Source organism: Lipotes vexillifer, unplaced genomic scaffold (assembly GCF_000442215.2).
Source record: "Lipotes vexillifer unplaced genomic scaffold, Lipotes_vexillifer_v1.1 scaffold53, whole genome shotgun sequence".
Classification (NCBI taxonomy): Eukaryota; Metazoa; Chordata; class Mammalia; order Artiodactyla; family Lipotidae; genus Lipotes; species Lipotes vexillifer.
This window is the reverse complement of record NW_006791814.1, coordinates 1,749,946-1,768,796: the sequence shown is the minus strand read 5'-3', so window position 1 is coordinate 1,768,796 and position 18,851 is coordinate 1,749,946. Positions and strand designations below refer to the sequence as shown.

General features: G+C 45.9%; 1 protein-coding gene across 1 annotated transcript in view; it reads left to right on the top strand.

Moving 5' to 3' along the window:
• PTPRT (protein tyrosine phosphatase receptor type T) overlaps nucleotides 1-18,851 on the top strand; it is an 804,737-nt gene that overhangs the window by 783,583 nt on the left and 2,303 nt on the right. Inside the window, exons 29-30 of the mRNA XM_007464800.1 lie at nucleotides 17,191-17,316; nucleotides 18,204-18,367. Coding sequence (XP_007464862.1) covers nucleotides 17,191-17,316; nucleotides 18,204-18,367 — 290 coding nt within the window. The remainder of the gene's footprint in view (nucleotides 1-17,190; nucleotides 17,317-18,203; nucleotides 18,368-18,851) is intronic.

Sequence of the window (18,851 nt, the reverse complement as noted above, 5' to 3'; positions counted from 1 at the left end):
CCCCCGCCAGGGTCCCTGGAGAAACTGTCTTCCACAAAACCGGTCCCTGGTGCCAAAAAGGTTGGGGACCACTGTAGTAGGGGACAGAATTGAGCGCACCTTGGGATGTGCATGTAGGAGTCGTTCAGGAGAGCATCTGTTCATTCATTCAGTCCACATTTGTTGAGTAGCCGCTATTTGCCAGAAGCTATTCTAGGGTGCTTGGAAATGCATCAGTTAACATGACAGAGAAAGCAAAACAGCAAATTCACATCCTTTATGCAACTTCTATTCTCAAGCAGGAGAGAAATCAACAGCAGACACTTTGTAACGGACTTAATTATATGTTAAAGGTGACAAGTGTATGGAAAAAGAAAAATAAGAGGGCAGGGCTGGAAGGCTGGTTTGGGGCATGGGCTACGCCTGCAATCGAGTGATGAAGGTGTGCTTCATTGAGAAGGTCATATCTGAACACAGATTTGGAGGAGGTGCAAGAATGCACACGTGTCCATGTCAGGAAAGAGCATCCCAGGCAGGGGCATGACCCGCACCAAGGATTTATGGTGGTGGAACAGACGGAGGCCATTGCCACTGGAGCAAAGCCAGTGTGGACAGCAGCAGAAGGTGTGACACAGAGACACAGCAGGGCCAGGTCATATGGGCCTTGGGGATCATAGGAGGAACTTGTGATTTTACTCTGAGAGAAATGAGGAGCCATTGACAGGTCTTGAGCAGAGGAGCGACTTGAAAAAGTAATTGGACTTTTTTCTTTTAAGCATCCCTCTGGCTACTGTGTGGAGAACAGACTGTTGGTGCGGGAAGGGGCAGGGTTGTTGCTAAGAGCAGAAGCAGAGAGGACAGAGAGGAGGCCCCTGCAGTAATCCAGGTGACAGGTGATGGTGGCTTGAGCCTAGGTGGTAGCAGCAGAGTGGCTTCTGGGTATATCCTGAAGGTAGACCCAACAAAATATCCTGCCAGACTGAATAGGGAATGTGAGAGAAGAAGAAGCAAGGATGACTCCAAGGTTTAGGGCCTGAACGATGGATGGGTAGAATCTGAGATAAGCATGAAATGTGACAGATTCCCATAAAACAGAGACCCCTGCAGAGTTCCAAAGTCAGAAGGCATCACCACCCCAACCCTTTGCCTGAAAAAGTAAAACAGTGAACTCTGGTCCACGAGCCCATGAGTGAAGCAGAGCCCTTTTCCCAACATCCCTTTGTGCAAAACCGGAGCTCAGGCACAGAGGAGGAGTTTCAAAGAACCTCACTTTGGGACAGGTAAAGTAGCAGGGGTCAAGGTCATTGGCTATAGCTCCCCCTTCAAGGGTGGCTCTTGGGTGAAGGAAGATCTTTCAGCTCCAGATGTTGGCGCAGTCTTTGAGAGGTGATTCTCTAAACGCAAAAACACCAGGCTCAGAAGTGCCCTGAGGTTGGCTGCCATGTGCAGCTGGCAAGCATCCCCTGAAATCAGCAGATGAATAGAGCACTTATTGATATAAATATCATCACCACAACAGCTGGGCGCCTTGCGAAAATAAACAATGACACAGCGTGAGCATCAGAAAAGCCGCCCTCAGCACCTGGAGGGGTGGTGCTCTGAAGTGGCATCAGCACTTGTCTGCCAGCCTGCCCAGGCTGAGGCAGCCCACGACTTTGGCCAGTCCAGCAACACAGACAGGTCTGCCAGAGGTCCTGAGTATTGTTAGACTGCTCCCAAGAGGACCAGTGCCACATTCTGTGGTTTGACTGGGGACCAAACCGGTAAGGGCTTGTGTTGGTGACTACCTATCATTTGTAGCAAAATAAGGTTGTGCAGAGGATGAAAGATCTCCAGGTGCTTTATTTTCTTGCACTGCTGGCCAAATCTGTCTGCTTCTGTTCAGAATCCTGTACCGCGTCATTCAATCAGCCATCCCCAGCCACGGATATTTTTCCATTCTCCGCAGTGGCTGCTGTTCAAAGACAGTTATGAGCAGTGGGGGGCTCACGATAAAGACTCCCAAAGCAATTTCATTGACCTTAGAGATTTTTTTTTAAGCTCTTTGGGACTCCAAAGGGCTGTGGTCACATTAGCGGGGCAAAATCCTAACCACAACCTCCAGCGAATGACACTGTGGTTTCTTATGGGCACATCAGGAAGACCCTCTTCAACTACACCCAAGAGCACTGACAAGATCTCTTCCATCTCTGTGGGCTCTATGATGAGACCGGAGTCCATGGGGACGAGACACCAGAGAGGAGCCCTCTTCTTGGTCAGGCCACACCCACTATCTCGTTTAGAATCCTCTGTGCCCACCATGGGGTGGGTCAGGGTGGTAGACAGAATCTTGGCCCCCCAAAGATGTCTACGTCCTAATCCCTACATCTATGAAGGTATGAGTGGTAAATGGGAATTTGCACATGTGGTGAAGTTCAGGATCTTGAGATATGTAGGCTGTCCTGGGTTATCCGGGTGGCCCTGCTGTTAGAGTCTTTATAAGAGGGAGGCAGGAGGATGAGAGTCAGGAACAGATCATGTGACAGTGGAAGCAGAAATTGGAATGATCGGACCACAAGTCAAGGAATGCCTGGCAGCTTCTAAAACTGGAAAAGATGAGGAACGGCCTCTCCCCTAGAGACTCCAGAAAGGTACACAGACACCTCAGCTGACACTTTGATTTTAACCCCTGAAGCCTCATTTCAGATTTCTAACCTCCAGGTAAGAAATTTGTGTGGTTTTAAGCCACTGCGTTCGTGGCAATTTGCTACAGCAGTTCCAAGAAGCTAAGACAGGCAGCAAAAATGAAACCAGAAATTCAGACCTAGAAGCATAGGAGTTAGAGCCCGCGCAGAGTGTGAGACTGAAATCCTGGGGAAAGCCAGAATCAGCCTGGGGTACCGGGCTGGAAAGTGACTTGAGCTGGAGAAATCAGTGTCCCTCAGAAGCTGTGAGGGAGCAGGCTGGGGAGAGGCAAGGAGAACCTCTCACCAGTGGCAAGAGGCGTGCTGAGCCAGAGGGAGGTCTTTTAAAGGTCAAGGAGCACACTTTCTGGGCCACATTCAATCAGACATTCATCAACATACATTTACTGGGAACCTACCGTGTGCTAGGCACAAACCTAGACACAGCAAAGCACAAAAGAGGCACAAAAAAGTCCCCAATCCCAGAAGCTTCCCTGGTGGCGCAGTGGTTGAGAGTCCGCCTGCCGATGCTGGGGACACGGGTTCGTGCCCCAGTCCGGGAGGATCCCACATGCCGCGGAGCGGCTGGGCCCGTGAGCCATGGCCCGCAGAGCCTGCGCATCCGGAGCCTGTGCTCCGCAGCGGGAGAGGCCACAACAGTGAGAGGCCCGCGTACCGCAAAAAAAAAAAAAAAAATCCCCAATCCCCATGGAGCAGGTGTTATAGGGAAATACTATCCACCTCCTAGACTCTCTTTGGCATCAGACAGGCTGGAAACATCTTTAGCTGGAACCATTGCACCAGGACCTTCAAGCTGCGGGGAGAAGCTGAGCAGGGAGCAGAAGGGATGGGAGAACCGGGTCCAAGCAGCATGTCATGTTGCCCCAAGCACTGTGGGCAGGCAGCACCGGAGGAACCAGCAGGGGATGACCACCGTGACCCCACCCGGCCTGGAGTCACGTTTGGGGGTCAACGAGACCTGGCCTCATTTCTGTTGTTTCCATAGAATAAGTGCTGGGGCTTTAGCATTCCTTGAATATTCTACTCATTTATGATATTGGCTCTGCTTGGAGGATCCCCTGAGCTGCTCAGTATTTTACTTGTCTCTAATTCTAGGCAGTACGCTTTACCTTGCCTACATCTTAGAGATTTTATAAACTAAGTGTTCTCCAAACACCTTTCAATATTTCCCATGTCTTCCCTCCAAAGACTTGCCAATTTGAAAGCCTTTATTTCCCAGACTGTATTGACTAATTCATAATGTATAACTGTCTCAATGCATTTCTGATCTGCAGGCCATAGACAGAGCTAAGACAATGAGGGGCTCTAAAGCCAGAGACTCGGTGTCCTCCGCTCAGGACAATGGTGTGATCCCCTTTGGCTTTTGAAGACCTTGGAGATAGCTCGTTGGCTTCTCCTACCAACTTTATGGATGCCACTGTGGAAACCACTGGTCTGACCCAGGTCCACTTCCTCTCATTTTGCAGGTCAGGAAGCTGAGGCCCGGGCAGGCTTTGTCCAAAGTCCCACAGCCACCCCTGACCCAGGCCCAGGGCCCCCTGCCAGGCATGGTGAAGACTTTCGCCACCGTTTAAACAGCAGGATTTCCAGGGCCCCCGTGCCTGATAAGCAGTGGCTTGCTGGTACCTGGGTATATGGAACAGGAAGGAATGTTGCTTACTTTAAAACAAACAAGGGCCCCAGTTCTGAACTCCCGCCGTGGAAAGTCTTGAGAGTTCGGGGGATGCAAAGCCAAGTGAAAAGGTGAGGGAGGTGAGGGCCAAGAACATGCCTTCCCACGGAGCTTCTGGAAGTGAGAGAGGCAAGCTTGTCATCCTCCCAGGAGGAAAGCGGGGGCGATGTTTCAGAGATGTCTTTTCCTGTCATTGTGCCTAGAAGGCAAATAGCAAGCACTGATGTCCCCATTTTTATCTTGGCTTGTGAAAACACAGCCTAACGTGCTAGCAAAATACATGGGATGCCCAAGTCTGTGTCTCTGCATTGCAAGGGGTCGTGTTTCTGTCTCAGCCCCGACTGGAACAGTACAATAAGGAGTTTGGGGTCAAGAGACCTGAGTTCAAGTTCTAGCCTTGCCACTTACTTGCTGCGTTGCCTTAAGCCAGTTTCCTACCTTGTCAAAGTCTCAGTGTTATCATCTATGAAGTTCGTATAACTCAGATGCCAGCCAAGTTCACTCTATCTTTGAAGATTTAAACAAAATAGGCGCTGTTTCCTCTTCCCCTTCCTGTGGGAAATTCCACTGTCCACCCCCAGGATTTCTGGGAATTCCAAGGGGGTCCTGTATTCATGTCCACTTCCAAGTTCCAGCTCAGGCTTTACTGGAGGCAACATGGGGTTCATATCCCAGCAACGCCCGTGGCTGAAGGTGGAACATCGCACATCCCGGTTCTTAAACCCCACCTGTCTCCTCACACCTGGCGGCTGGCAGCACGTCTTCTCCCCCCACCCTGTTGCCCAGACCACTTTCTTCCTTCCTCCCCTATTCCACTCCTCCCCCAAAAGCTGTTCCATTCTTAAGCGGCATAATTCATCTTTCTCTTTGTTACCTCCTTCCAAAACCTGCCCTGAGCCTTTGCCTTCCACCCACCCTACTTCCTCTGTAGTTATTTTCCTAAACTCCCACCCTTCCTTCCCAGAAACAAACTCTGATGTACCTAAGAGTGAGTTTCCACCCACTACATGGAATTGCAGTGTCACCTCGTTTGACGATGGATAGGTGAATGGACAATGGATGGGCAGATGTGCTTTGATTATGGTCCTTGTGCCTGTCTCTCTCTCTCCCTGGCTTCACGCCCTCCCTTGCCCCTACAGTCTGTCTTCCTTACCTGGCCACAGTGTTAAAGCCAATGCTATGTTTTGGGCTCTTTATGGGAGTCTATTTAAATGAATTTTATCATCACTGATCTGAATTTTAAAACCAATTCAAGTAACTCTTATATTTTTCTCTTAAAAATACTAATTCATTTCACCTTTAAGTGGCCTGGGATTGATGCCCTCCTATGGATCACAGGGACCTTGATAAGTAGAGTCCTTCATCTCTAGAAGCTATATTACTTGGCTTTTCCATTTTATCAAAGTATTTTTTTAATTAACAGAAGGCATAACTAAGGTGCACTGAAATATGCTTTAGAATTGTTTATTCCAAAAATAGGCCATATGCTAGTTTTCATTTAACTCATCAGAGTGTGTTCATTTCAGTGACTAACAAGCTTTCTGATTCCATCAGCAAGAAAATGATGTCTAACAGGGAGGCAGCCTTGGTGTTTGTTAGATTTCATGTGTGAACGTGCACCCCTGAAGGACACCTTTCTGTGTCCCAAGCAGCAGTGGAGATCACTAGGTGGAATAATGCATGGCAGCTCTTCCAGGGCTGTCCACACAGGCTTCATGACTTTCACTTGGTTTACTGTTCTGACAATAAATAGCAGAGACCCCTCTGCTTTTCCAGGAGAAGCATGGCCATTTCTAAATCAGCAGCAGCAGCTGCAGTGGCTTCCCTCCCTGGCCCCCCAGGCGTGGTCATCAGCCCAGCCGTGTGCATCTGCAGTGGCGAGGCCCTCCCTATGGGCAGGAAACACCACCCCTCCTAGACGGATGGGTAAGAAAGGGAGGAGAAGCAGAGCACTAGGATATAAGGTAGGAAAAGGCTGGGCTGTAGCCTAAAGGATTGGAATCTATCATGGAGACAACTGCTGCAAAAGTTTCCCATCTAAGGAAGAAAGTAACAGTGTTACATTGAGTGTATGTGTGGCCCCAGGTCAGCCGGGTCCTTGTGCTTTTAGACCGCCAAGTGGACTTCCTTGAACCCCCCGTTTCCAGGGCCTTAAGAAACCATAAACTCCTCTCCCCAAGATTTCTATAACCTTTTGATTCTCTTTTTTTAATTTACTTTAAATTTTTAAATTTTTAATATAATTTTTAAAGGTTACTTTCCATTTACAGTTACTACAAAATATTGGCTAGATTCCCTGTGTTGTACAGTACATCCTGGAGCCTATCTTACACCCATTAGTTTGTACCTGCCGCTCCCCCACCCCTTGATTACCCCTCCCCCTCCACTGGGAACCACTAGTTTGTTCTCTATATATGTCTGCTGCTTTTTTGTTATAGTCACTAGTTTATTGTGTTTTTTAGATTCCATATGTAAGTGATATCATACAATATTTGTCTGACTTATTTCATTTAGCACAATGCCCTCCAAGTCCAGCCATATTGCTCCAAAGGCAAAATTTCATTCGTTTTTATAACTGAGTAGTATTCCATTGTGTATATATACGACATTTTCTTTATCCATTCATCTGTTGGTGGTCACTTAGGTTGCTTTCATATCTTGACAATTGTAAATAATGCTGCTATGAACATTGGGGTGCAAGTATCTTTTTGATTTAGTGCTTTTGGGTTTTTTTGGATATATACTCAGGAGTAGAGTTGCTGGGTCATATGGTAGTTCTATTTTTAATTTTTTGAGAAACCTCCATACTGTTTTCCACAGTGGCAGCACCAATTTACATTCCCACCAACAGTGTACAAGGGTTCCCTTTTCTCCACATCCTTGCCAATATTGATTATGTGTGTTCTTTTTGATGATGGCCATTCTGACAGGTATGAGGTGATATCTCCTTGTGGTTTTGATTTGCATTTCCCTGATGATTAGCTATGTTGAGAATCTTTTCATATGCTTATTGGGCATCTGCATTTCCTCTTTGGAAAAATGTCTATTCAGCAGAATTTTTCAATCAGCAGAATTAAAAAATGTGAGTTGTATGAGCTGTTTATATATGTTGGATATTAATCCCTTATTAGTCATATCATTTGCAATGATATTCTCCCATTCAGTAGGTTGTCTTTTCATTTTGTCGGTGGTTTCCTTTGTTGTGCAAAAGCGTTTAAGTTTAATTAGGTCCCATTTATTTACTTTTGCTTTTATTTACTTTAGGAGATGGATCCAAAAAAATATTTCTGCGACTTATGTCAAAGAGTGTTCTGCCTATGTTTTCCTCCAGGAGTTTTATAGTATCTGGTCTTAACGTTTAGACCTTCAATCCATTTTGAGTTTATTTTTGTGTATGGTGTTAGAGAATGCTCTGATTTTATACCTTTACATGTGCTGTCCAGTTTTCCCAGCACTACTTGTTGAAGAGACTGTCTTTTCTGCATTGTATATTCTTGCCTCCTTTGTCGTAGATTAATTGACCATAAGTGCATGGGTTTATTTCTGGGCTTTCTATCCTGTTCCATTGATCTATGGTTCTGTTTTTGTGCCAGTACCATACTGTTTTGATTACTATAGCTCTGTAGTACAGTGCGAAGTCAGGGAGCCTGAGTCCTCCAGCTCCATTCTTCTTTCTCAAGATTGTTTTGGCTCTTCAGGGTCTTTTATGTTGCCATACAAATTTTTTTAATTATTTGTTCTAGCTCTGTGAAAAATGCCATTGGTATTTTTATAGAGAGTGCATTGAGTCTGTAGATTGCCTCGGATATTATGGTCATCTTAACAATATTTATTCCTCCAATCCAAGAACACAGTATATCTTTCCATCTGTGTCATCTTCAGTTTGTTTCATCAGCTGTCATAGATTTTGGAGTACAGGTCTTTTGCCTCCTTAGGTAGGTTTATTCCTAGTTATTTTATTCTTTTTGATGCAGTGGTACATGGGATTGTTTTCTTAAATGCTCTTTCTGATACTTTGTTGTTAGTGTACAGAAATGCAACAGATTTCTGTATATTAAGCAACTTTACTGAATTCACTGATGAGCTCTAGTTGTTTTTTGGTGGCGTCTTTAGGATTCTCTATGTATAGTATCATGCTGTCTGCAAACAGTGACAGTTTTACTTCTTCCTTTCCAATTTTGATTCCTTTTATTTCCTTTTCTTCTCTGATTGCCGTGGCTAGGACTTCCAAAACTATGCTGAATAAGAGTGGCAAGAGTGGACATCCTTGTCTTGTTCCTGATCTTAAAGGAAATGCTTTCAGCTTTTCACCATTGAGTGTGATGTTAGCTGTGGGTTTGCCACATATGGGCCTCTATTATGTTGAGGTATGTTCCCTCTCTGCCCACTTCCTAGAGAGTTTTTGTCATAAATGGATGTTGAATTTTATCAGAAGCTTTTCTGCGTCTATTGAGGTCATCATAACGGCTCTTCTTCTTCAGTTTGTTAATGTGGTGTATCACATTGATTTGCGGATATTAAAAATCCTTCCATTCCTGGGATAAATCCCACTTGATCATGGTGTATGATCCTTTTAATGTATTATTGGATTTGGTTTGCTGGTATTTTGTTGAGGATTTTTGCATCTAGGTTCATCAGTGATAATTGGCCTGTAGAGTGTGTGTGTGTGATATCTTAGTCTGGTTTTGGTATTAGGAGGGTGCTGGCCTCATAGAATGAGTTCGGGAATGTTCCTTCTTCTGCAATTTTTTTGGAATAGTTTCAGGAGAGTAGGTGTTAACTCTTCTCTAAATGTTTGGTAAAAAATTCACCTGTGAAGCCATCTGGTCCTAGACTTTTGTTTCTTGAGAGTTTTTTAATTACTGATTCAATTTCATTACTGGTAATTGGTCTGTTCATATTTTCTTGTTCTTAGTTCGATCTTGGGAGATTATATCTTTCTAATAATTTGGCCATTTCTTCTAAGTTGTCCACTTTATCAGCATGTAGTTCATAGTAGTCTTTTATAATCATTTGTATTTCTGTGGTGTCAGTTGTAACTTCTTTTTCATTTCTGATTTTATTGATTTGGGCCCTCTCCCTTTTCTACTTGATGAATCTGGCTAAAGGTTTGCCAATTTTGTTTCTTTTCAAAGAAGCAGCTTTTAATTTCATTGATCTTTTCTATTTTTTAGTCTCTATTTCTGCTCTGATCTTTCTTTCCTTCTACTAAACCCTAGTTGCTTTAGGTGTAAGGTTAGGTTGTTTGTTTGAGATGTTTCTTATTTCCTGTGGTAAGTTTGCATCACTATAAACCTCCCTCTTAGCATTGCTTTTGCTACATCCCATAGGTTTTAGACCGTCATGTTTTCATTTTCATTGTCTCTAGGTATTTTTTGATTTCCTCTTTGATTTCTGCAGTGATCCATTGGTTGTTTAGTAGCATATTGGTTAGCCTCCACGTGTTTTTTTTCAGGTTTTTTCTTGTAGTTGATTTCTAGTTTCATAGTGTTGTGGTCGGAAAAGATGCTTGATATGATTTCAACTTTCAGAAATTTACCAAGGTTTGTTTTGTGGCCTAGCATGTGATCTATCCAGAAGAATGTTCCATGCGCACTTGAAAAGAATGTGTATGCTGCTGCTTTTGGATGGAATGCTCTTTATGTATCAGTTAAGTTCATTTGATCTAATGTGTCGTTTAAGGCCTGTGTTTCCTTATTGATTTTCTGTCTGGATCATCTGTCCATTGATGTAAGTGGGATGTTAAGATGTTAAAGTCCCCTACAATTATTGTGTTACTATCGATTTCTCCTTTCATGTCTGTTAATATTTGTCTTATATATTTAGGTGCCCCTATGTTGGATGCATATATATTTACAAATTGTATCTTCTTCTTGGATTGATCATTATGTAGTGCCCTTCTTTGTATCATGTAATAGTCTTTAAAGTCTATTTTGTCTGACGTAAGTATTGCTACTCTTTCTTTTGATTTCCATTTGCATGGAATACCTTCTTCCATCTCCTCACTTTTAGTCTGTATGTGTCTCTAGAGCTGAAGTGAGTCTCTTGTAGGAAGCACATATACGGGTCTTGTTTTTGTATCCATTCAGCCACTCTGTGTCTTTTGGTTGGAGCATTTAGTCCATTTACATTTAAGGTAATTGTTGATACGTATGTTCTTATTGCTGTTTTCTTAATTGTTTTGGATTTGGTTTTTTCTTTCTTCTTTTGTTCTCTTCTCTCATGATTTGATGACTATCTTCAGTGTTGTTACGTTTGGATTTCTTTTTCTTTTTTTGTGTGTTTATCTATTATAGATTTTTGGTTTACACGTACCATGATGTTTTTGTATAGCAGTCTTTATATATAGATGTGATTATTTTGAGTTGGTGACCTCTTAATTTCAAATGCATTTTTAAAACCCTACCTTTCTACTCTCCTCCCCTCATGATTACTGTTTTTGATAATATTTTATCTAATTGTTTTGTGTGTCCCTTAAGTGCTTATTGTGGATATAGATGATTTTACTACTTATATCTTTTAACCTCCCTATTAGCTTTGTGTGTGGGTGATTTCCTACCTTTACTGTATGTTTGCCTTCACTGGTGAGCTTTGTCATTTTGAAATTTTCTTGTTTCTAGTTGTGGCCTTTTCTTTTTTGCCTAGAGATCATTTAACATTTGTTGCAAAGCTGGTTTGATGGTGCTGAACTCTTTTAGTTTTTGCTTATCTGTAAAGCTTTGGATTTCTCTATCAAATCTGAACGAGAGCCTTGCTGGGTACAGTATTCTTGGTTGTAGATTTTCCCCTTTCATCATTTTAAATGTATCATGCCACTCCCTTCTGGCCTGCAGAGTTTCTGCTGAAAAATCAGCTGACAGCCTTATGGGAGTGCCCTTGTATGTTATTTGTTACCTTTCCCTTGCTGCTTTTAATATTCTCTATTTATCTTTTAGTCATTTTAATTACAGTGTGTCTTGGTGTGTTCCTCTTCGGGTTAATCCTGTATGGGACTTTCTGCACTTCCTAGACTTGACTTGGGTGATTGCTTCCCTTCCGTGGTTAGGGAAGTTTTTAGCTATTACGTCTTCAAATATTTTCTCAGGTCCTTTCTCTTCTCCTTCTGAGACCCCTATAATGTGAATATTAGTGCTCTAGATATTGTCCCAGAGGTCTCTTAAACTGTCCTCATTTCTTTTCATTAATTTCTTCTGTTCAGTGGCAGTGATTTCCATTGCTCTGTCTTCCAGCTCACTGATCCAGTCCTCCATGTCATTTAGTCTACTGTTGATTGATTCCTTCTAGTGTATTTTTCATTTCATTTTTTGTATTCTTCATCTCTGTTCGGTTGTTCTTGATCTCATCTCTTTGTTTAAAACTTCTGATTTCTCCCTCTGTACCTCCATTCTTCTTCTGAGTTCTTTGATCATCTTTATGATCATTACTCTGAACTTTTTCTCAGGTAGATTGCCTGTCTCCACTTCACTTAATTCTTCTTCTGGGGTTTTATCTATCTTGTTTCTTCGTCTGGAACATGTTCCTCTGCCACCCCATTTTGTCTAAGTTGCTATTGGTATTTTTATATACGTGGTAGGTTATGTTTCTCAACCTTGCATAAGTGGCCTTCTGTAGAAGATGTCCTGTGCATCCCAGCAGTGCACTCCCCTCTCATCACCCAAGGTATATGCTCTTGGGGTGCCACCTAAGACGGCTGCATGGGTCCTTCTGTTGCGGCGGTGTATGTGGGCAGTCTGGTAGGCTCGATTGGCCCCTGGCCCAGTTGGTTGCCAAGCTCTGCCTTGTACAGATGCTGCTGGCTGCTAGTTAGTGTGGCCTGGTCACAAGGCACTGGCTGCAGAACCCTAGGGGTGTCCCAGGGCTAGTGCTGGCTCACTGGTGGCCGGAGTCAGGGTCCCGAAGACTCCTGGGCTGTTGCCGATCCACTGGCAGGTAAAGCCAGGTTCAGGGGTTAGTGCCAGGCAAGCAGAGCCAGTTCCTGGAGTCTGGCTGCAGGGCCCAGGGATCCCTGAGCTCATTTCAGGTGGGAGGGGGGCAATTCCTGACACAGTTGGGTATGGGGTCTAGGGTATCTCAAAGCTTGCATTGGCCTGCTAGTGGACAGGGCCAGGGCCCAGGCCCAGCTGGTCCCAGGGTAGGCTTTTGCCTACTGTGAGCAGGCTGGGTCTGCAGGCTGTGGGATCACAGTTTTCTTGCATCTGGTGTTTGTTTGCCCCCTGGTGGGTGAGGCTGGTCTAGAGGCTAATGTGGGCTTCCTGAAGGGAAGGGCCTATGCCTCCCCACTGGGAGGTGGAGTTGGGTCTTGGCCCTCTGGTGGGCAGGCCATGTCTAGGGGCTTTTCTAGAGGTGACTGTGGGTTCATGAAGTCTTTAGGCAGCCTGTCTGCTGATGGGTGGGGCTGTGTCCTTGCCCAGTTAGTTACTTAGCCTGAGGCATCCCAGCACTTGGGCCTATAGGCTTTTGGGTGGGGTTGATGAGCCAGGATGGCAGCCACCACCAGCAGTGTTCACACGGTAGAATGTTCCCAAATATGGCTGCCACCAGTGTCTATGGCCCCAGGGTGAGCCACAGCCATCCCCATCTCTCCGGGAGGCTCTCCAAGACCAGCAGGTAGGTCTGGCCCAGGCTATCAAATTACTGCTCTTGCCCTGGGGCCCAGTGAGTGTGAGATTTTGTGTGCGCCCTGTAAGAGTGAAGTCTCTATTTATTTCCCCCAGTCCTGTGGGGCTCCCGAAATCAAGCCCCACTGGCCTTCAAAGCCACATGCTCTAGGGGATCATCTTCCCGGTACCAGCCCCCCAGGCTGGGGAGCCCAACGTGGGGCTCAGAACTCTCACTCCTGTGAGAGAACCTCTGTACTGTAATTATTCTCTAGTTTGTGGGTCACCCACCCAGGGGTATGGGATTTGACTGTGTTGTGAGTTTGCCCCCCTACCTGCCTGCCTCTTTGTGGTTCCTTCTTTACATCTTTAGTTACAGAAGATGTTCTGGTGGTAGGTTCCAGTCTTTTTCACCAATGGCTGTTCTGCAGATAGTTAGTTGTGATTTTGGTGTGCTCATGAGAGGAGGTGAGCTGAGCTCGGGGTCTTTCTACTGCACCATCTTGGCGGCTCTCCTATAAACTGTCGATGCTTATGTGCTCATGGTCTGGCCCTTCAGTTCACATGGAAATGGAGCTGAGACCACGTAAGTCACCAAGCGAGCAAAGCTCAGTTCCTCGCCAGCTTCCACAAGGAACCCCCATGCACACTGAGCACTGTCTGTGTTTGTTTGTTATTATAAATCTGCTTAATATTTAGGAGGGGGGCTCACATGACACACTGATTCACCCTCAGCCCTTTCACTGGTTCCCTTATGCTCCTACTTTCCCTCTTCCATCTCCTAGGTCCCTCTCAAGAACAACCCACAGGCCTCTCTCCTCTGACATGCAGAACAGTGTCCCCATATCACAGGTGGCACCTGTCCCCACTGCTCTGTCAGGCTGGCTGACCAGGAGTTTTCACAAGGGCAGTCCTTTGGGTATTATTATCCTAAAGGGACATTTTCATACAGGCTAAGTAAGTAGAGGGAAAAAGACCCTTCACTTTATCCACCTTGTTTTGAGTGACCCTCTCCCACACTGCCAAATAATTATAGCTTACATTTATGGAGTGCTTACTAGCTACAGACTCCTGTGCTAAGTAGACACATTCAGATTCACAGCCACTCATCACTTAACCCAGAGAAGCTAAGAGATCTGACCAAGTCACTCAGCTAGGGAGTGACAGGGCTGGAATCTGAGCCCAGGGCGCTTCAAGCAGGAGCCCCATTACCTTTTGCTAAGCTGCATACATGGGCCAAAGTGGTGGTACCCACTGAGGCACAACCCCAGCACCTGGACACCAGGACAGTCTTGAGCTAAACCTTAGAGGACATTTCTTATCGATGAGAATCATTTCTGAGCCCCAGAGGGTCACCAGGAACAGAGCACGGGCTTCCCCCATTCTCTCTCCCATTTCCCATGGCTAGATTATGTGCAGCGTCCTGGTCTGGGGGCAGACCCTGATAATCCGTGGCAGCTGGAACACCACATCTGTCCACACGTCACCCGGCTGAATGTCACCCACACCATTGCTGATGTCGTCTCACGGATTAGGGAACTCAGGTGAAAGGCTGGCTCTGATGTAGGATTAGAAGGGCCCTGCAACCTTTCCCAGCCCTCTGGGCATGATGGAGAGTGACCTGGAAAATCAAATGCAGAGAAGTGTCCCAAAATAAAGGAGTCTTGTTTGAGGCAGAGTAGAACCTATTAGCTTGAGAAATTGGTCTGGAAATCTTATCTTATTAAAAGAGACAAATCGTTCCACATTCTCTCCAGACTGAAAATATTGGGGATAATAGACTTTGCTTGATGCCTTGGACCCATGTACCTCATGTCAGGATCACAGCCAACCTCTGGCAAGGCATGATTCAATGCAGGTAATGAAGGCAATTATTTTTTTTTTAAATTTTCAGTTCTGATTAATTCTGATTTCTCTAGCCAGCCACAGACTTATCTATACCGGTCCCTCATTACTGTGAAGGTTGCAGGTCAGAAGAGCCAATGGCAAAGAGAAACGAAGTTCAAGTTGTGGATCTGTCATTACTGCATAGCTCAGCAGATGACTGTCCAGCCACAGAGACCGCTGTGACCAGCACTCCCCATCTACACACACACACACACACACACACACACACACACACACACACACTCACTCACTCACTCACTCACTCACTCACTCACTCACTCTCCTTTCTCAATATTCTCAATTAACCCCAGATGGAGACGCCAGGAAAGCAAGGCACCATTGCATTATGAAACTTAATCTTGCTTACCTTTGCTATTTAAGACCGGTGATAAGAGGAAGAATTCTTCAAATTTATATGTTAGCTATTATCATTATTGTTGTTATTTTTGTTGAGCACTGGGAGGGTTCAAGAATGATATGACTCGCTGGAATGTAGTGGATGCTGGCACTCTGCTAAGGGCTTTCTTCCCATGTGTTCTCTCTTTATCCTTAGAACAGCCCTATAGGACAAGAGTTGGCCAACCTTCTCTGCAGAAAGAACCAGACAGGAAATACTTTACTTCAGGTTTTGCAGGCTGTGTGGTCTCTGTCACAGCTACTCAAACCTGCCGTTATAGCTTGAAGGCAACCACAGAAAGTATGTAAATGGCTAATATAGCTAGATTTCAATAAAGCTTTATTTACAGAATCAGACGGCTGGCCAGGTTTGGCCAGTGGGCCATAATGTGAACAAATGTTATCCCTCAGCTGGAGTTTAGGTTCCACAGCTAGGAAGGTGGGAGATGTGTGCTTTTCTCTCCTACGGTCTCCGTCCTCCCTGCTTGTCCATTCTGCCTCTAGTTCTGGGGGAAGGATAGAATCAAAGAAGTTTTTTGCATGTGACTACCCAGAGTGAGTTGGCTGTTCTCTCAATGAAAGGGAAAGCAGTCACGTTCATGAAAATCCTGCATCCGTGGTGGTTATGAGGAGGCCACCGGCTTGCCGTGGGTAGCCTCTGTCCATCTAGCTCCTTGTCTACAAGCTCAGCATAGGCTGTGGCAGACCCCACTGAGATGCCAGGATCTCAGAAGCTTTGGTGGGTCTTTGAGTCTCAGCTGCATCTTCCGGGAAACCCCCAGGTGAAACGGCTTTCTAACACATGGCCTCTTGGTCCATGCTGGGGTGGTCCCAGCGAGGCTGCAGCCTCAATCTTAGCTCTCCTCCTTGCCCCTGGACAGTGTCCATCTCCACGCCCCTTGGGAACCATGCTTTAGCCTTACTCTGAGCCACAACCTGTGCCGCCTACCGTAATACTCCTTCCCCAACTATAGTCATCTAGTGACTCAACAGATACGGGGCATAAAGCATCTGTCTCTCACTCTTGATGACACTATAAACTTAAGGGACAATTTATGATCTTAGACCAGGCTTTCTTAGTCTCTGCACCATTGAGAACTGGGGCCAGATTCCTCTCAGGGGAGCCGTCACGTGCACTGTAGGATATTTAGCAGCATCCTGGCCTCTACTCACTAGATGCCCATAGCAGCCCCCAGGTGTGATCATCAAAAATGTCTCTAGAATTGCCACTTGTCCCCTGGGTGACAAAGCAGCCTCTGCTGAGAAAGCATTGTCTTAGGTTGAAAAGCAACCACTGCCTTTTGCTCTCAGCTGTAGGTTCTAATTTCTAATTCCAAAAAAATAGAAAAGGTAATAGGCAAGATCTCTCAATACCATGTTACATTATCTTTTGGTGCAAGGTAAGCATAATTAGCCCCCTTTTACCCAGAGGAAACTGAGGCCTGGATGGCACAGCTAGTAAGCAGCAGAGACTGGATTTGAACCCAAGCCTGTCTGATGCCAAAACCTATGTATTTTTGAAAACTACTCATGATCTGATGATGAAATAAACACCGTGAAGGTTTTCCTAGAATGGGGGAAAGTTGCTATGATCTGTGTTGAACTAAAGATTGTAGTTGCCCTTCCTCAGAGTGTTCTAGCTAACCCTTACAGCAGCACAAGGTAGACAGTATTTCCCCCATTTTACAGATGGGGAAGACTGAGGCCCAGCAAGCCTAACAAATGGTTTGAAATCAGCACAGCAAAGATGTTTAAGCCCAGTGTTGCTGTGCTCAGAGCTCTGACTTTTCAACAACCAGAAAAATGGGTAGCTGTTCCCCAACAGGAAAGCTGAGCCTAATTTCCTACATAATACTCTACCTTTCTAGCCAATGTGTCCTGCAGGCAGTTCTTAAGAAAGGTTTCATGATAAATGAAACCAATGCCCCCGGCCCCTGACCTTAGCCTTTTTCTGTGACCCCTTTCCTTACCTCAGCTATGCATGCAGTACTGGCCTGAGAAGACCTCGGGGTGCTACGGGCCCATCCAGGTGGAATTCGTCTCCGCAGACATCGATGAGGACATCATCCACAGAATATTCCGCATCTGTAACATGGCTCGGGTAAGTGTACGGCTGCTGCTGCTTCCCAGACTCCTCCTCCTCCCCAAAACAGATGGAAGCTGCCGGGAGAGGACCCCGCAGGCCAGCCAGGAGTCGGTGCTGTCCTCTCCTGTTCATCTCGTCCTTGGGGAAGTGATGCCTTTGCCAATTCCGGCTCCAGACCCAGCAATGGCTCCCACACACAGAGACACATAGCGGGACATCCAGCCTGCCATCTGCCTGTTTCCTGACACACTTGCTGCCATGTAGACACAAAATCTCAGAATGTAGTGCTTCCCTATGTCACGCTGTTTCGGCATGAGTTGATGCAGCCTTTGACTGGATCCAGTAAGCTTTGGGCTAGATGGTGGGAACACCAAGATGGAAAATAATAAGTTGCTTCCGTGAGGAATTTCACGGCTGGGTGGAGTAGTATTGGGTGGGAGGGAACAGATGAGTGATCTATGAAATGGTGGCTAACTAAAGTGACCTTGGTCTTTACTGGGGGCTCGTGGTGAACAGGATTCAGTCCCTGCCCTCAGAATTCACTATCTAATGGGAAAGCGAGGTGTGTTTTGGCTCATGAACTGCAGAAAGAGAGAAGAATCCTGCCCAGTATTCAGGCAAGGCTTTCCTAGAGAAAGGGGCATTTGAATTGGGTTTTGAGGACCGAGTAGAAGTTTTTCAGGTAGAGGAGGGATGCAGAGCAGTCATGGCAGGAGAATCAATGTGCAAAGAGGTGTAGAGGTGGTATGGGGATAGTGTGTGACTCTCCCCATGAGGACATTATAGCGTAGACCCCATTTATTCCATCTTCCACTGCAGTGCTGCAGCCTCCAGGGTATCTGGAGGGCCTGCATCCCTAAGCATCCCCAGCAGAACAGCCCTAATAGCCTCTCTCTTCTCAGCCACAGGATGGATATCGTATAGTCCAGCACCTCCAGTACATTGGCTGGCCTGCCTACCGGGACACGCCCCCCTCCAAGCGCTCTCTGCTCAAAGTGGTCCGACGGCTGGAGAAGTGGCAGGAGCAGTACGATGGGAGGGAGGGACGCACTGTGGTCCACTGCCTGTGAGTATGATGGAGGGGTCTCCAGGGCAACTGGGTGGTGGGTAATGGGACATCCTTGAGGATGCCACTGGCCACAAATACCAGTCCTAGGCATGCCTGGCCATACCACATCCTCACAGGCCAATAGGAGTGTAGTCAAGGCATTACAGTCCTGTAATGGACTGGGATTGCAGCCATAAAGCTATGTGTGGAACGGCTGATTCACAATCATTCACTTTGCTTCTTAGAACTTAAAATGATTTGGGGAGAAGTGATGGAGAGGGCCTCACTCTTTAAAAAGGAAGTTGAATCAAAGTCTTCCCTTTTTCGGAATAATATTTCTGGAGCAGGTGGAGGCATTAGTAACATCTTACCCTGGAATTGAGTTCAGTCATTTCAAAACCGGCTTATCGTGCCCCCTCTTTCCTGTGGTGCACAGATGTCAGGAAAATCGGAGAGCTTAAGGGAGGGGTGGACAGGGGGCCCTTCCTACTCTTTCCCGCGC